This window comes from Gavialis gangeticus, unplaced genomic scaffold, assembly GCF_001723915.1.
Source record: "Gavialis gangeticus isolate Ggan-Ray unplaced genomic scaffold, GavGan_comp1, whole genome shotgun sequence".
Lineage (NCBI taxonomy): Eukaryota > Metazoa > Chordata > Crocodylia > Gavialidae > Gavialis > Gavialis gangeticus.
The window spans coordinates 9298548-9314852 of record NW_017729034.1 but is presented as its reverse complement, the minus strand read 5'-3'; the positions used below and the strand labels follow the sequence as shown (position 1 = coordinate 9314852).

At 42.1% G+C, this 16305-nt stretch overlaps 1 protein-coding gene across 1 annotated transcript in view; it reads right to left on the bottom strand.

Annotated features, from left to right (window-relative positions):
• The window catches only part of SLC22A15 (solute carrier family 22 member 15), a 34991-nt gene that overhangs the window by 4736 nt on the left and 13950 nt on the right, over positions 1-16305 (bottom strand). Inside the window, exons 3-11 of the mRNA XM_019526668.1 lie at positions 16095-16227; positions 13514-13678; positions 11531-11660; positions 9780-9995; positions 6046-6186; positions 4858-4943; positions 3091-3211; positions 2117-2189; positions 945-1133 (exon numbers count right to left, since the gene is read on the bottom strand). Coding sequence (XP_019382213.1) covers positions 945-1133; positions 2117-2189; positions 3091-3211; positions 4858-4943; positions 6046-6186; positions 9780-9995; positions 11531-11660; positions 13514-13678; positions 16095-16227 — 1254 coding nt within the window. The remainder of the gene's footprint in view (positions 1-944; positions 1134-2116; positions 2190-3090; positions 3212-4857; positions 4944-6045; positions 6187-9779; positions 9996-11530; positions 11661-13513; positions 13679-16094; positions 16228-16305) is intronic.

Below are 16305 nucleotides of genomic sequence, written 5' to 3'. Positions count from 1 at the left end.
AAGTAAATGCAAGAGTGCAACAAGCTTCATTGGGAGGAAAAACCCCCCCTGCTTCTATAATCCTACACCATGGTGATAGGGAGTCCTAGCCAGGATGGGCCCAAACATGCATAGCCTACCTGAACCCACAAGTATGCCTCAAGCCTGTAAATCTGTTGGCAGAAAGGCTTGAAGGTAGCTTCCTGAGGCTGCTCTCAAGGCCCTGAAAGCTGTCACTAGGGACAAATTTGGAGTAACGTCACCAGTGAACTTCTGGGTTTGGAGCATACCTTCAGGCATCAGAGAGGGGTATGTGGACAGGGCATGTTGCAGACCATCCCAGCCAGGGCATGCTGCTATCTCTGTGTAGACAAGCCTTGGGACCATGAGCTCCAACATTTCAATTCATCTCAGTGACTAGGATCAGGACAGAGGCAGATCTCAGAGCAAACTAGGCCCTAATCAAGTTTAGGCCTTTATAAAAGTTAGAACCTACCCCTTATATAACTGAACCCAGAAATAAACTGAAAGTCAGCACAAATCACAAAGTCAGCACAAATCACAAGTCTAGCATTTCTTCTGAGAAACTTTCACCAGGGTCATGGGGAGGTTTTGAATGATCTCAAAAACTAGCTTTGCATGAACCATAATTCAAGAATCCAGCTTAGAGGCAAAGCAGGCAGATAACTTTGCTATGGTCTTTTGTCCTAAAGGAAAAGATTTCAACCTTCTGGCTAAGTACTGTTTCATGGACTGAGTTGGCCCAACTAGTATTTCAGGAATACTCTAGAGAGTATTTCAGAACCAATGGTAAGATCATGAACCATTTCCTAAGTTTTCTTGGAACCTGTCAACCACAAGCTGAAAACCACTGTCCTAACCTAGTTAGGGTGCCCTATTCAAGTTGGCAGCTACTAGCAACACAGTACAAATGTGAAGAAGTATTGACCAGAAAGCTGGGATACCTGCGAGCCATCTAGTGCTTGTAGTGACATGGCTTCTTCCCCGAGTCTCCAATATGAGCACACCTGCAGGTCTGATATTGTCTCTAGCAAAGGGCTGTTCAGTGTTTCTGGCAACAATAAACTCAGGAGCCCAGAGAGAAGGCCAGTAACTCCAAACACAATATATGGCAGAGACCACTGTACAGATTTCTGAAAATTAAAGAAAAAATATAGTTTAACAGAGTAGGAGTCCTTACCTAGCATTTTACATATTCACTTAGATTTTATTCTACCTATCACATACCTCGGTAGACTTAGATGCCTAAGGGTGATCTTAGTCCCTGAAAAACTTTGTTTTAACAAGTACGTCTCTACGATTTCAGTGAAGTAGATGGTCCTCCTCCAATTTGTTCCACCAGAGAGTCAGAGGCCCACCATTTCCCCCAAATCTGATTTTATGGGTTTCAAGTTCCCTTCTGGGGCTATTGTGAAGTTCCCAGCATCTCAGGTCTCCATACCAACACCAACACTTAACGCTACAGTGTCTGGCTATGAATTTTAATTTGCATGTATACAGCAAGGTACAGTGACAGAAAAACCAACAGAGGGCTGCCCCATTTTTTATTTATTAAGATAATAAGGATTGTTAAACCTCCAACTTTAACTGATGACTGTAAGTGTCAAGATAGAAGGACATTTTCTCACCCCCTCCCCAAACTGTGCATTGAGGCACTTTATATGAGGAGATTCACCTTTACTATAAGCCATTTACAGAAGGTACTGTAACCACTAAAGATACAAGGCAGTGAGATTTTATGACATGATAAATCCTTCACTATTACCCTTTCCCTACCTGGAGTTTTATGCCAGGCTCATCACTGTGGTATCTGAGCATCTCAATGTAGTGAAGCTGCAAATCTGTGAACCAGTTCTACAAATCCTTAAATGGATAAAAAATACCCAGTAGACTAGATGTTGGAGTTTTGTCTAAATAAAGGCTAGATCCTCTGTCCTTAACCTTGTATGGAGAAGCACAAAACATTAGATCATCCAGTCAGCCTTCTTGGCACATTGCACTGATTTAAATTGTAGTTATACAGTCTAATCTGTCTCCCTCATCCCTCCAATCATCTGACACACCACAGTCAAGGGAAAGAGAATGTAGATAAAAAAATAAGGAGGTGCAGACAAACCAGTGAAGGGACAAAAGGAGCAATAATCCCACCAACTCGGGAAAACATGGAGCAGGCACCCATTCCAACATTCCTAAGAAGAAAAAAGCAGGTGTCAAGCACAGTATTTGCATTAGGAACTAAAGCATCGTTTAAGAGTGCCAACAAGCAAAATCTTAGCCGTAGGACTCCGACTGATAAAATGCACACAAAACTTACTGGAAAAATCATCGCAGAACTGGAATAAATAGTACACAGTGTTGTTTACACTTGGGATTTCATTCATTACTATAGCTGTCCTAGCACAGACAGACAAACCACCTACAAACTAAGATCTGGATCAGATAATTTTAAATCCTACCTGAAACTGGGCATAAAACAGCACCATTCCGAGATGAGGGACTGCACTGGTGCAGCAACAATAGTGACTGGTCACTGATGGCTGCACCTGGCATAAATACCCAGTATAGCTGCATCTACATGCTATATTCATCTATTCACCCACTTATAAGTATGCATGCCCCTGCTCTCTACTTGATGAAGCATCAGAGCTGCTCAAGTAGTTTGAAAACAACAATGTCACTCTTGCTGACTGCAGCATGCTAAACGTATAAACCACAATACTACTGGCTACACTTCCAGGAATGTTAAACACAGCTGCCTTATGTTTATACAGCACCATGTGAATTTTGGGTGTGGCTACTATACAAATATTAACATTGCTATTGCTCACCTGCATTATTGCAGAGAGAGATGCAACTTTCCTAAGCATGCTGGACATTACATTTTAATGTTCTGCATGTCTACTCTGAAGGAACAATCCATACATAGAAGAATTTTAAGTGAATTTCAGTCCGTAAGGCTCAATGACTACTCACAATCATTCTCCTTAAAGCAAAAGTCTCAGCGAGAAGGTACAATTAATAAGGAAAAAACGTAAAAGGGCAGTAATAAGGTGGCAAGAAAACTACTATTGTAAAGTAAATTGGCATTACCTGATTACTGTAGGATAAAGTTCTGATGTGTAGATATAAACAATGTTAAATGCTGCACTGATTGTCAGTTTTCCCAGTAAAGACAATGAACGGCTGTTCACAACTGCAAACACTCCCGTGTCTGAAGAAGAAAAATTGAGCTTTGTAAGGATCCATAGCATATGGAAATGTCTTTCAGTAATTATTTCAATTACAAAGTAGAACTGAAAGGAATCTGTTGAAGAGTTTGTTATGCTATCAGAGTTCCTTTGTGGACAATATCTGTCGGAAGTACACGTTCATTGATTATCTGTTTCTCCTGCTGAAACAAATATTTATTGGGCTACAAACAAAGACCAACTCTACATCCCAGTGTTTAGGGCACTCAAGTTGGATGGAGGTTTAAGTCCATGTGCCCAAACAAGCAAAGTAGAGATTAAACCTGAGTTGCTAATACCCCAGATGTGTTATTATTGTACAACTAGGTTTTCTAGAAGCAATTACATAGCTGTTTTGGTACTTAACTCCCAGATTAGTTCAGGATCCAAAGTAGAAAGAAACACTTGCTTGGCTGGAGATGTGGGTGCCTATCTTTAGCCAGTTAGCTGCTAAGGCTCTGAAGCCGTCTCCTTTGCTTTGTATTTCAGTTCTATCTAGTTTAGGCAGCCTTCCCACTCAGATGGATGGTAAGGCTCTCATCCTCAGGCATCTAACTCTCCTAATGTCCTGTTTGGGTATCCCAGATACCTCTCTTGGAGCTTACAATTCCTTTGTGCGGAAGGGTGCCCAAACACTGCAACACCTTTAAGAGTATTAGCTTTGGTACTGTACAGATGCTGTAAACTTAGAGTAGTTCTATCCATATAAAAAAATCTTATCTGTTACATTCACCACCATCTCTTGTCAGTGGGCATATTCACATTATCTAGATGTTTAATCCTTTTTTGAATCCTGCTGAGCTCATCTGATATCTGAAGGCATTTATATATCCTGACAGGTACTTTCTATGTATATGTAAGTATGTTTACAAAATAATTTATGTGCTTTGCTTTCCAAAGGAAGAAGAAATCTTTTCCCCTTAATATTTTCTGTTTTCACTTCTGTGTAGAACACCTGAAAAGCAAGATCATGCTGGATCCTTATATGGCTTTCTGAATGTATAAATAAGTTTAATTCCACATTTCTACTGTGCTTTTCACTTCAGAGGATTCCCAAAGTGCTTTGTGAACTATACATGGTTTATACACCCCCTCTTGAACATACTGCACAGCTGTGTGGAAGGGGAAAAGGAAGACTTGGCCAAAGAGACAAGGGCGATGGGATTTTTTGCTTTTAAAGTTGTCCTTCAGAGATGCATACACAATTTGAAAGATACTCTAATTACATACTTCTGAAGGATGAATTGATGAATCAATTTTGCTGGAACATTAGACAAATGCAGGAGTGGGGCTCCAATGCCTAAAAAGTATGCAGTACTGTTTGGCATTAAGTAGAAAGTGTAAGGCAAAAATGGGAGGGGGCTGGTGTCGTGATTAAAAGCAAAGGACTGGGACTACAGAAATGTGTTCTATTCCACTCTTTCACCAACTCATTCAAGGCCTTAGGAAAGCTCCCTAGGAAAGCTTCTAAGCTTCAGTTCCTCCAGCTGCATAATGGAGATTGGCCAGATGGGTGCTATAAATCTGCATTCACATATATTTGTGAAATCGTTGGATCCTGAAACAGAGGATATTATGGAGGTCCAGAGTACAGTTACAAAATTATCCAAGAAAACACCCAAGAAGTTACCTTTCTTTTCTGGGAGAAACATGACAATAAGACAGGCCAGCCCTCCCAGGAACAGGAATGCTGCCAATGTTCGCTTCCGACCAAACCTGATGGGTCAGAAAGAAGGCGGCTTAGTATGACCTCAAAGCACAGAGCATTCTAAATTCACCCAAACTCACTCTGGACTCCCAGTTAAAATTGCTGAATGCCATCTCCTGCAAAGTTTTTATTTTCACCCTCCATTTTTTTTAAATAGAAGCTTCTATTCCTCTCATGATATAGACAGTGCATGAGATTGTACATTTAGTATTTGACAAAGAAATCTCCATAAATGTCACTGAAAATTAGCAGATTTTTAATTTGCTGTCAAGTGTTTGTGAATGCAGAACTAAGCAGAGGGGAAGAAAAGAGGAAGCTACTCAGAGGAAATGTGGGGAGAAAGTGATCTATTCAGAAGATTCTGAAATGACTTCAACTGGAAGGAGAAAAAGAATAGAATAGTGCGGCACGGACCAGGATATGTGACCCAATGTTCAGCCACCCTAAAGCTTAAGCAGCACAATATGCCAATATGGAAGATGCCCCTAAGGAACAACACCTTAGTTCCAACAGAATATACAGGGAGCTGGCTTAGAAAGAACAAGGGGATTCTTTGTCACAAAATCAGAGGTGTAAAGGAGTGCCATCTTGTGTTAGCATGGAGTCAGAGCAATTGAACTATCAGGACCTTCAGTTTCATTAGTGTGCTAGATCTGAATGATTATTTACTAGTTCTCTTTTCCATTAAGATCCATTTATGTTTATATTAATGAAAAAGAGAAAAAAAAAAAGAGTAAAAAAATTACACACATACTATTTTCTGTATAAAAATGTTCTCCCCAAGGAAGACGTAATGAACTGGGATGCTTAGTAGTTCCTTCAAAGGATTACTAAATGCTGGATGCATGCCCCTGACTGTGCAGTTGGTACTGCGCAATCATTTAGTACTTGCTGGTACTACACAGTCCCAGTGGTGCACAAGTTGTTTCTGACCCTACCACACAGTCATGGCGGCATCACAGTGAGTGCCCACCAATGCTGTGTCACCATAATTCATTGCTACCACAACATAGTGTCTCGTGTAGACATGCCCACTGAGGACTGAATTTGTATTCAGGAAATATATCTTTGCGAAAAAGTAAGTTGGATTTCATGGTATTCACTACTCACCACTTTTGGTTAATCAAGTAGATGCAGATTGGGTAGGCAGGTATCTCTATGAGACCAGATAAGGCCAAGTTGGTATAAATACTTCCACCTAAGTCACCTGCATTGAGGGTGAGACCATAGTAAACCAAGCTGCACACAAACCTGTAGGTGGGTAAGGAAAAGAGAAAAGAAATCAAGTGTAAGACTATTAGATTTCCCCTGCAAGATCACTTAGTCATATCAGTCTACTTCAACTTAACACATCTAGTATAGTCACTTCTTGCTGTTTACAGAGGAGGCATAGGCTCTTAAAACACACTATTGATGTTTTATACGAAGCAGAATTATTTTTTTTGGCACAAACCCAATCTCTGACATACTATTTTCTTTATATGAAGATCGAATTACATTTAAGACTTATTAAGCTATTTAGCGCCTTACTAACTCAACCACAGTATAAGCGTGAAAGACACGGTATTTGGCTTGATGAAACTAACAAGACATATGACTTTCCAGTTCCAAGTTCTGTATACCCCTTTCACTCCCAAGTTTCTATAAGCCTTTGATCCAAACATTTAATTGTTTGTCCTCTTGTCATTTTTAAACTCCTCCCATTTTATTCATTCCTCCATTGTCCATTGTCTCTCATTCCCTGTAACCATCCACTGGCATTTTTCATTGGACTGCTGCAGTGGTAAGCAGCTGGTTTCTTTCCAGAAATACACAAATGACAATCTCATTTATCCTTTCCTCAGTAAATGAACTTTATGTCTTCATGCCTTTGCATTTGGACATCTGAAGTCTTCTGCTCTGTATGCAAATTTTAGAATAGCAACGCAAACAGTCACTACACTACGCTCCAAGTTTTCCACTAATATAAAAATGCATTTTTTCCCTTAATTGACAAATATAACCAAAATTACCATCCTAATGTGAACCTCAGTATTCAAGCTCTAGCTGAACCATGTCCCATTTCTAGGTGGCAGCAGAACACATGGTAACCTAAGTGCACAAAGCCAAACACACATCTTTGGAAAGCTGTTTCTGCTACTGACTAAAGACAGCAGGTGCAGGGGGGAAAGTGTCATACAGCAGTAATCCTGAATGAGCAGCCACCTGCCAGTGCCAGCATCCCTTACCAACACAGTGAGGAAGGTCTAGTGCCACCAGTTTGTGCAGATGATGTGAGCAGGGACTGGATAAAGTTCCTAAAGAGTTTTGCTAATCCACCTCAAATATAATCAGTAGGTTTCCTGCAGTTCTGACCCTGGGATCCTGACTAAGCTTTGCTACAGCACTTCCCACTCATGACCTACAGCTCTTCCCACTATTCAGCAGCTAGCTTCCTAGCCCATCACTTCAGTCCAGTTGATTCCTTCCTATCGCTCTTCAACTTCCAATCCCAAGTTCTAGATGCCCATGTTTGCATTCTCAGCTCAGCACAGTATTATAACCAATTACATGTCCCACCTTTATTTTCTCAAATGTTATACCTACAATTCAGTCTTCTTGTTCCTTTTGTTTCTTTCTCCTGCCTATCTCTAGGCGTTCTTCCATGCTGTTCCCTATTTCTGGGATAAGCTCCCTGTTCTACCTCCTTCATATTGTTTCACATCTGCTAAAAAGTGTTCAAGATTTGGTAGCTTAATATAGTAAAAGTGGATCTTTTAAATACCACACAAAGGGCACAATCCTATTTCATATTACACTTAGTTGTTTGGCACTTACACACAGTTAACAATCTTAGTCTGTGTGTGATATGGATGCACAAGCACCCACATGGCTACTGAGCATGTAGAATAGGCTGCACTCCAGATAGGTAGGCATGCAACTTCATGTGTGTGTACCTGAGCATATGTCCGTGCTCACTTTTGGTTCCCTCGCTTCACGAAAGATTAGAAAAAGCCACATGGAGCGTGACAAAAATGATTAGAAACTTGGGAAACATGACTTGGGGGAAAGGCTGAAACACCTAGGGTTATTTATTCTGGAGAAGAGAACACTGAAGGGGGATTTAATAGTAGTCTTCAAATACCTGGAGGGTGGTTATACAGAGGATGGAGACAGACTATTCTCTGTGGCTGCAGGGGAAAGAACAAGCAACAACTGTCTTAAATTGCAGCAAGGGAAATTTAGGTTGGAGCTTAGGAAGAAATTTCTCACTATGAGAGTGGTCAATCACTGGAACAGGCTACCCAGGGAAGTTATGGAATCTCCATCCTTGGACAATTTTAAGAACAAGTTAGACAAACACTTGACTAGGATGGCTTAGTTACAGACAATCTTGCCTTGAGCAGGTGGCTAGACTAGACCTGCAGTCTCTTCCAGCCTTACTGTTGTATGATTCTAGGAAGTCCCAAAAATGTAGCAAGGCAAAAACCAAGGAGGGGAGGGAGGACCCTTCCATGTTTCTGCCCAACAGCCTATTGGTTACATGTAACATGTACTTTACGTTATATATTTGCTTGCTTACATGCATATACATAGCATATTCTCTCAACCAGCAAGAAGTACCACCAAACTTAAAAGCAAAAGTCAGTGAAAAACATGAAGCTTAGTGGATTTATGGACAACGGTGTCTGCCTTGCTGCTCCAACAGCATTTCTTTTGGACTATAACTACAAGCACATACATAAAACAAGATTAAAAATAATTACTTGAATCGAAGCTTCTGGCTTGCTGCCTCAAATCAGTTTAAAATGATTCTTTAAAATTGGGGCTGTGCACCTTCAGAAGGGCTGGGGGCTGCATACCATGTGTGCTGGAGGCTATATGCTGTGCAGGCCTCCCTACTGTGCCAGAGGCACTTCCTCACCCCACGGAGCCCGAAGACCATGGTGGCAGCAGTAGCAGTTGTCTTGCTGGAGCAGAAGGGGGAGTGCTGCCCAGATGGGGGCCTGCAGGCTACACATTAACGCCCTATATGCCATGTGCAGTCCACAGCTTGACCAGCCCTGCTTTAAACCATTGATTTTAAGAGCAATCCACCCTATTTTTAACCAAGACAAACACCTGTCTTGACACTATCACAAAATAGCTGTTAATTTAAAAATGAAGACAAAGCACTGACTAGTACAGGAAACAGGAATTCATTCCTGACTGTGCCAATAAGACACTTAATTCCTCAGGGTCTCAGTTTCTCTATTTGAAAAATATGATCTTACCCAACTTTAACTTAGACTCTGTAGAAACAAACCCATGCTTCATTTTAAGTATGTGGGTAAATCTCTGCAAGATCAGGAGCTTTGTAAAGGGCTTTAAGCATCTTGAAGAAAAAAAAAAAGCTCAATACGGTAATTTTTTTAAAGCAGCTCCCTCAGCAGATCTATCTATATCCAGGACATTACAACACTAAAATAGAACTGGCTCAGTGTCCACACGGACCCAATAACTTGGACACCAAGAGCCCAATAAAGAAAAAACACCTATACAATCCTGATCCAAAGAGCAAGGGCAGCATGGCTAATCTCAGCAGCCTTGGAAGAGAAGGTAGTGCTCAGTTATTTTGAGATTCTTAGATAAAAAGCCCCACAGATATGCAAAAATAAACTACCTTAGGCCTAGATTATTAAAATGACTTCAGGTTAAGAATAAGCAAAAGGTAAGAACCAAAGAACCTCTTCCATGTAAAATGCCCCTCATAATAAATAATGAGCCAAAGCATGGTATGCATGATGATTTGGCTATTCAAAGACTTTAAGCAGCAGCAGCAGTTGCACTTGCAAGAGCTGGGCCTAAAATGGGACTGCAAGTACCAGATGAACATCATGATTAAAGTGCGTCCCAAGAGGATCCTGTATCGGAATAGGTCCAAAAAACTTCCAGCCTCTCTGTGGTTCCTGTCAGCTGGGAGCTTTAATGAAAAAGTACACTTCTGCTTGCAGTTCCTCTTTGCAATGAGGTAGAGGGCATCTTCTGCTTCATTCAGTCGGCCTTGTGAATACAACCAGCGGGGGGATTCAGGAATGAATCTGAAACGGAGAGAGAGTTCATTGGTAATCTTAGGGACCCACTATTCTTGAAGACTGGACTTGCCTATCTGGAATAAAAAATGAAAGATGTTTCAATACAACACAACATTTTTTTTCAAATAGCATTACCTGAATTTTCAAGATCTAACATGGCACGGTGAGAAATGAGAGTTTTACAGTTACATGGGTTTCTAATTTGCAAAACTTTGCACTGTATATTAAAATAGCACTTGAAGTTAACACTATTTAATGTCAGGGAAATTTCAGAATTCAGGATGTGATACGGCATTACTGAAAATCTACAGTACACAGACAGCTGCTGCTTCTAACAACTTTCATTTACCAACCTCAGGTTATCTTCTGACCCACTCCCAACACTGTTCCAAATTGACGTGCAGGCTGTAAGCAGCAGCTGCACAAAGGCTCTGTTCTCAGTCCTGAGACAGCATCTGGTTGGTAGATCTGCAACCCCAACCCTGCTTACAAAAGCCTCTTAAAACTGTTTCCACTTGCTCATGACTTTCTGAAAAACTTTCATATTTTAGCAGGTGGTTTTCAGGTTTGATTTCTGCTCAGAGGCTTTTTAATTTTTGTTTGTTTGTTTATTTATGATTTTGAGCAAAAGTGATTCAGCAGCCTTTGCATAAAAAAGTCTTTGGAAGAGAACATCTTTATTTTCTCTGCACATAATAAAAGATTCTTTCACCTTTTATGTACAGTATGAAATAACTGAAGGGGTTGGAATTTGGTAGGGAAATTGCACTCACTGTAGAGCAGAGTTTTGAAGTTGAGAGAGCAAATTTTTTTTATACGTTCTGAAGACAAAGTGCTGAAAGTGCTGGACTATTCTTTTCAAATAACTGCTTAGGTTTTTCTTTTCTTTTAACTTTAGAAGCATCAAAAATGTCAAGTCAGCTTTTTTCTGAGGGAAGAGCCCCTAGGATCTCTCACTGAGACCTACTTTATGAATTCTCACACCTCAACTGCATGAGAGTGTGCAGTGAGTCTTTAATCACCGTTTCTTAGGATTCAAAATGAGTAATGTTAGTGAGTTAAGATAAACAGAGGTTGGGAAACCCCCCGCAAAAAAGTGTAAACAGTGATTAAAACTTCCTTCCCCCTCAAAACTGCCAAATTTTCACTTGTAAGTACATTTGAAACTAGGTGAAATATAACATGTGGTTATGTAACCACATATTCATCCATAACAGTAGATGTACATATGTAACATTTGGTAGTATTATGTGTACACCAGAAGAAAGTCAAAGACAATCACAAGTACACAACAAACTGTTCTTAAATAGCGTACTAAGATTTTTACTATCCTGCATAGTGAAAGCGTTAAGATTATATGTAGTTAAGTTTGCAGCATTGCTGTTTAAGGGAAACATGATGTTGAGTGGAGTTTAGGGAAAGTTACCATGACCTTCACAAACTACTCTACTTTATCCTTAAAGAAATCTTTACCCTATTTTTCCCCTCAATTCTCATTCTTTTGATGAAATTCAGTGAAACAGCTTTAAAAAATAACTTACAGAGATAGAAGAAAGACTACTGTTCCCTCCAAGTTAACCACAATGGCTAGAGTCCTCCAAGAACGGATGAAGTACCCTAATAAAGCATATTGGGCAATTCCCACTGCAAAGAACAGGCCACCAATCGATCCTAACATATTGGAAACATAGGGGAAACAAAGAGAGAAATGTTACCAGCCATTCTATAATGTTGTTCTTCTTCACTATGTGCAGTCAATCAGATTAAGACTTTGTTAGGAAAGCAACACATTAGGAAATATAGACAGAAAGGGTTACCTGATCCAATGTCAGGGATAAAACATTTCAAAACTGTGCAACAAGTTGTATTTAAATTGATACAAAAAGAGGAAAAAAACAAAAGGAAAAAAGCAATATAAATAATAATTACTTAGCCTTTCTAAGAGCATTTTTTATCTAGCAATTTCAAAACACTAGAAACCATTAGGCCTTATAACCTCAGCTGGTACATCACAACTTCCCACACATGAAAATAAATGCTAAGTGTCACTGGAAAGCTAACATTTTCAACTACATAAAACCTATATGCAATCCTCATGGCACATGATATATTATGCTTTAAAACTGTCAGTATATTCTCAGTCTAACACTGCTTTGGCCATAGTCAAGGACTAAGTGTCAAGTTCTGGCCTTGGAGCACTGTAATTTGCATGCACTGTACTGTATGATAGCTTAAGTACCAACAACATTTATACTGAAAGGGTATCTAAATGGTCCCATTATAAATTATTAGACTTATTAGCATTATGGCAAAATTAGCTTAACTGTTTTTGAGATGAGGCTAGTGGATGAAAAAAGCAATTCTTTCCCCATTATGTAAACACTCTCACAATTGCTTTTTGAGAACAGACAGGCATAGAAGAACTGAAATTTGGCAGGCAGTGGCCCTTGAGAAGTGTATTCCAGGATGCAAAATTTTAAGCAAAGGCATTCAGTATCACACACACACACCCACACTGGTATAGGTTAGCTGTGTAGTGTGGAAAGGAAAGTTATTGCAGATAATGTGCATTGGTGGTTGTTCAGTTTGAGTGCGGCAGGGATATAAAGGGCCCCAAGTCACTGGTTATGGTCTTCTAAAAAAATAGGGTGACGACATGTCCTGGTAGGGTGACCACATGTCCTGGTTTAGCTGGAACAGTCCTGAATTTCAAAGGCCAGTCCTGGCCGGCTGTTGAGAATTATAACGGGTGTCCTGGAAATGCAAGGGTATGGGGACCAGTCTGGCCAGGAGTTGGGAGTGGCATGGAGCACCTTGCAGGTGGGCAGCCAGGCACCACTACAAGCCCGACATACTGCCTTGCCCCCACTGACTTCTGAAAGCGCAGGGGTGGAGGGAACGGGGGGTGGGGCCAGCATCCTGGATGAATGTCCTGGATGTCCCAGATTTCCTTATGGTTAGCCAATCCAAAAAGATACACGAAACAGAGGTACACGAAAAAGGTACATGAAAGACCGTGTATGTGTAGAGAAGTGCTCCTTGCAAGTTTTTACATTACTGTAATTAACAGCACTTTTATAGCACTATAAAAGTTACAGCCTCCCTGCACTTTCCAGGCAGAAGGCACTCTGCAGTCTCCTGAGATTTCTCCACCGCTTAGAAATTTGACTGGTGTACAGAAGTTATTTAAAGTGCTGTAGGTTGCTAAAGTCCTGTAAAATACAGCACTTCATCGATTCACAGATTGTAAATTTAATACTTCATTAAAAATGCATACAAGTGCTTTAAATTAGCCATTGTTACAAGTGCTGTAAAGCTGTGCACTTCTGTTAAGTCATGGCAATAATGTGCTTTAGATGGTGAACAAAGCAACTTCTGTACACATACACATGGTCATGTATGTGTACAAGAACGCAAAGTTAAATCTTCAAATGCAATGTTCACTTTGGCATTTCCAGGTACAAATGCATACGTGTAATCTATCACCAGAGTTTTTTATAAAGATGCTGCAGCCAAAGCCATACCTGCTAAGGCCCAGTAGGCTGTGCCCACACATTCATTCAGCAGAACAAAGGCCACAAGTGACATCCCTCCATTCATCACTCCCACCAGGAAGCGAGAGACTGCAAAGAATTCATATGAGGGAGAGAATCCATTTGCAATGGCAAAGACGATGTCGAGGGCAAAGCCTGGAAGACAAAAGCACAAAAATGCATTTCAGAAAATAATACCTGAATGAGAACAACAAAATTTTATCACAAGCATTACTTGACACTGAGTGAAACCCTGTCCTAAGCAATCACATCCTTGATCCACAAAAAAGCCAGTTGAGGTGACAGGGGAGAAAAGGAGTAAGTACTTGAAGTCAAGATCATAAAGGGGAATGCTGAAAAAGGAGGTCTTCTATACAGGATTCATTGTACTAAACACTCTTGCCTAGTTCACTGTGGGCAGTTTTTCTCTTCATAAAACTCACCATCACATGACACTATGCCTGTTAGGCCTGTGCGAAGCAACAAGCAGTTGCTTTGAATTCAGATTCGGTGGGACAGTGATTTGAATCACTGTCCTGATTTGATTTGGCCAGTTTGGATCCGGAGATTCTGCGCTGATTCAAAGATTCGGCCATAGACTAAATAGGCAGCAGTCCTCCACCATGCTGGATGCAGCTGCCTTCAGCTGGTAAATCTGTTGTGGTGAGTGGAGAGGGGAGGGAAGGGGCATGGGGTGGTGGGGGCAGATCAATGTCCCCACAGCAAGGGAGGATTTAAGGCTGGGACAAGCTGCTCAGGCGGGGGTGGGGGGGGCGCAGGACTCAGGGAGTGGGGCTTCTGCCACTGTGCGCCGCCAGTCCAGGAGCTGCTCTTCTGGTGACTCCTCCAGCAGCTCTTGCCACCTGTCCAGGATGGCATGGGAGCGGGTGTGTGCCCCTGGATCTGTGCAGGGCAGGCTGGGCTGGGCTGCACTCCGGGTGGGCGGCAGAAGGTGCTGGGAGCAGGGGTTATGCCCTCCCGCCGCTTGCCCAGCTCGGGCGGGGAGGCATGGGACAGTGCTGCTGCACCACCTCAGACAAACGGTGCACAGTGGCAGAAGCCGTTCCAGCCTCCCTGCCCCTCCTAAACAAGCCGCAGCTTCACCCCACCCCAACTGGGCCAGCAGCGGCAAGGCATAGGGGCAGGTGTGTGCACTCAGGTTGGGGCAGGACCAGTGGCAGGGTGCAGTCCCCCCTCAGTCCCCGCTCCACTGCACTCTGTGGGGCAGGTGAACCCAAGGCTGCACTCTGGGCTGCGGCTGGGGCTAGCCGCATGGAGTGCAGCCCTGGCTTCACTTGCCCTGTGGAGTGCAGCCTGGTGGCAGGCAGCTGGGACTAGCTACCCAAAGTGAAGCCTGACCCAGCCCGCTCTGCACAGATCCAGGGGCACACGCCCGCTCCCATGCCCTCCCAGACCAGTGGCAGGAGTTGCTGGAGAAGCCACCAGAAAAGCAGCTCCCAGACCAGTGGTGTGCAGTGGTGGATGGCCCCCTCTCCAAGTCCCATGCTCTCCCACCCCAGCTGGGCAGCTTGTTCCAGCCCCAATCCCTCCCTCGCTGTGGGGGCGTTGATCTGCCCCCCGCCCCCCACTCCTTCCCTCCTCTCTCTGCCCACCACAACAGACTTACCAGCTGGAGACAGCCATGTCCAATGTCTGCAAGGACTGCTGCCTGTATCTATGGCTGAATCTCTCCTGAGGCTTCTGAATCGATTCAGACCTTTTAATGGGTCTCCCAATTCGATTTGGATGCGGAGATTTGGCTGCTAAATCTCCTCTGAATTGAATCAGCTACTGAAGCTTTGCACAGCCCTTCTATCTGTTAGCAGTCTGAGCAGAGAAACCAAGGACTGCACAGGCTACGACTACAGCTTCTCTCTCATCCTTAGAAGCCTGCATTGCAATCTGTTCTGTAGCTACTAAGCACTTTCAATGTAAAAGGTCAACCCTGAACATCAATCTTTGGCAGCACCAAGTCAACACATGGCTTTTAAAAAAACAGTATTTCAGGGTTTCTGAAAAAATAGAGTACTGATTGATTTAATAGTATATACATTTTTTTCTTCCACACACAGGTGTAGTGCATGAAATTCCCAGACAACAAGTCTGTGAATTTTAAAACTCAGCTTGGATGACAAACATCCAACAATAAATAAATGACTGAAGATGCAATGACAAACTCACACCTGGAACTTTTAGGAGTCTAGATAGCCAAGTGGAAAGTAAAAAACAGTTGGGAGTTTGTGAAACATTTGGAGATCATGACCACAAGTAGACCCATTTTTTTAAGATTAAGCACCTACAGTGGGATCACCTACTCAAACTGGGTGCCGAAATACTTCTCAGACCTCTCAGAGATGTGCTGAACACCCAAATAGGAAGTTCTTGTCTTAAACTTGGGTCCCTTGTATGTACTGAAAGAAAAAGCAACCCCCTCCTGCAAAACTCAGCACAAAGCATCAGATTTCTACAGAACTTGAAAATTTGCCATAGGCTCTTCAGAGACAGATCCTGAAGGAGTAACAAGACATTGACATTTCCCTGCATTTGTTTTGTTATGGCTGCAACTGATTACCTGTGAGATAGACTTTTCTCCTCCCAAAACGATCTGAGAGCTGGCCAAAAGAGATCACTCCGACGAACACACCACTGAAGAAAAACGAACTGGCAGCACTGACTTTGTATGATGTATTGCCAATTAAAAACCACTAGGGGGAAGAAAAAGAACCTTTGAGCACACAAAGAGAGACTCACAAGAATCAAGCAGTTGGGGGGGTGGGTAGTGG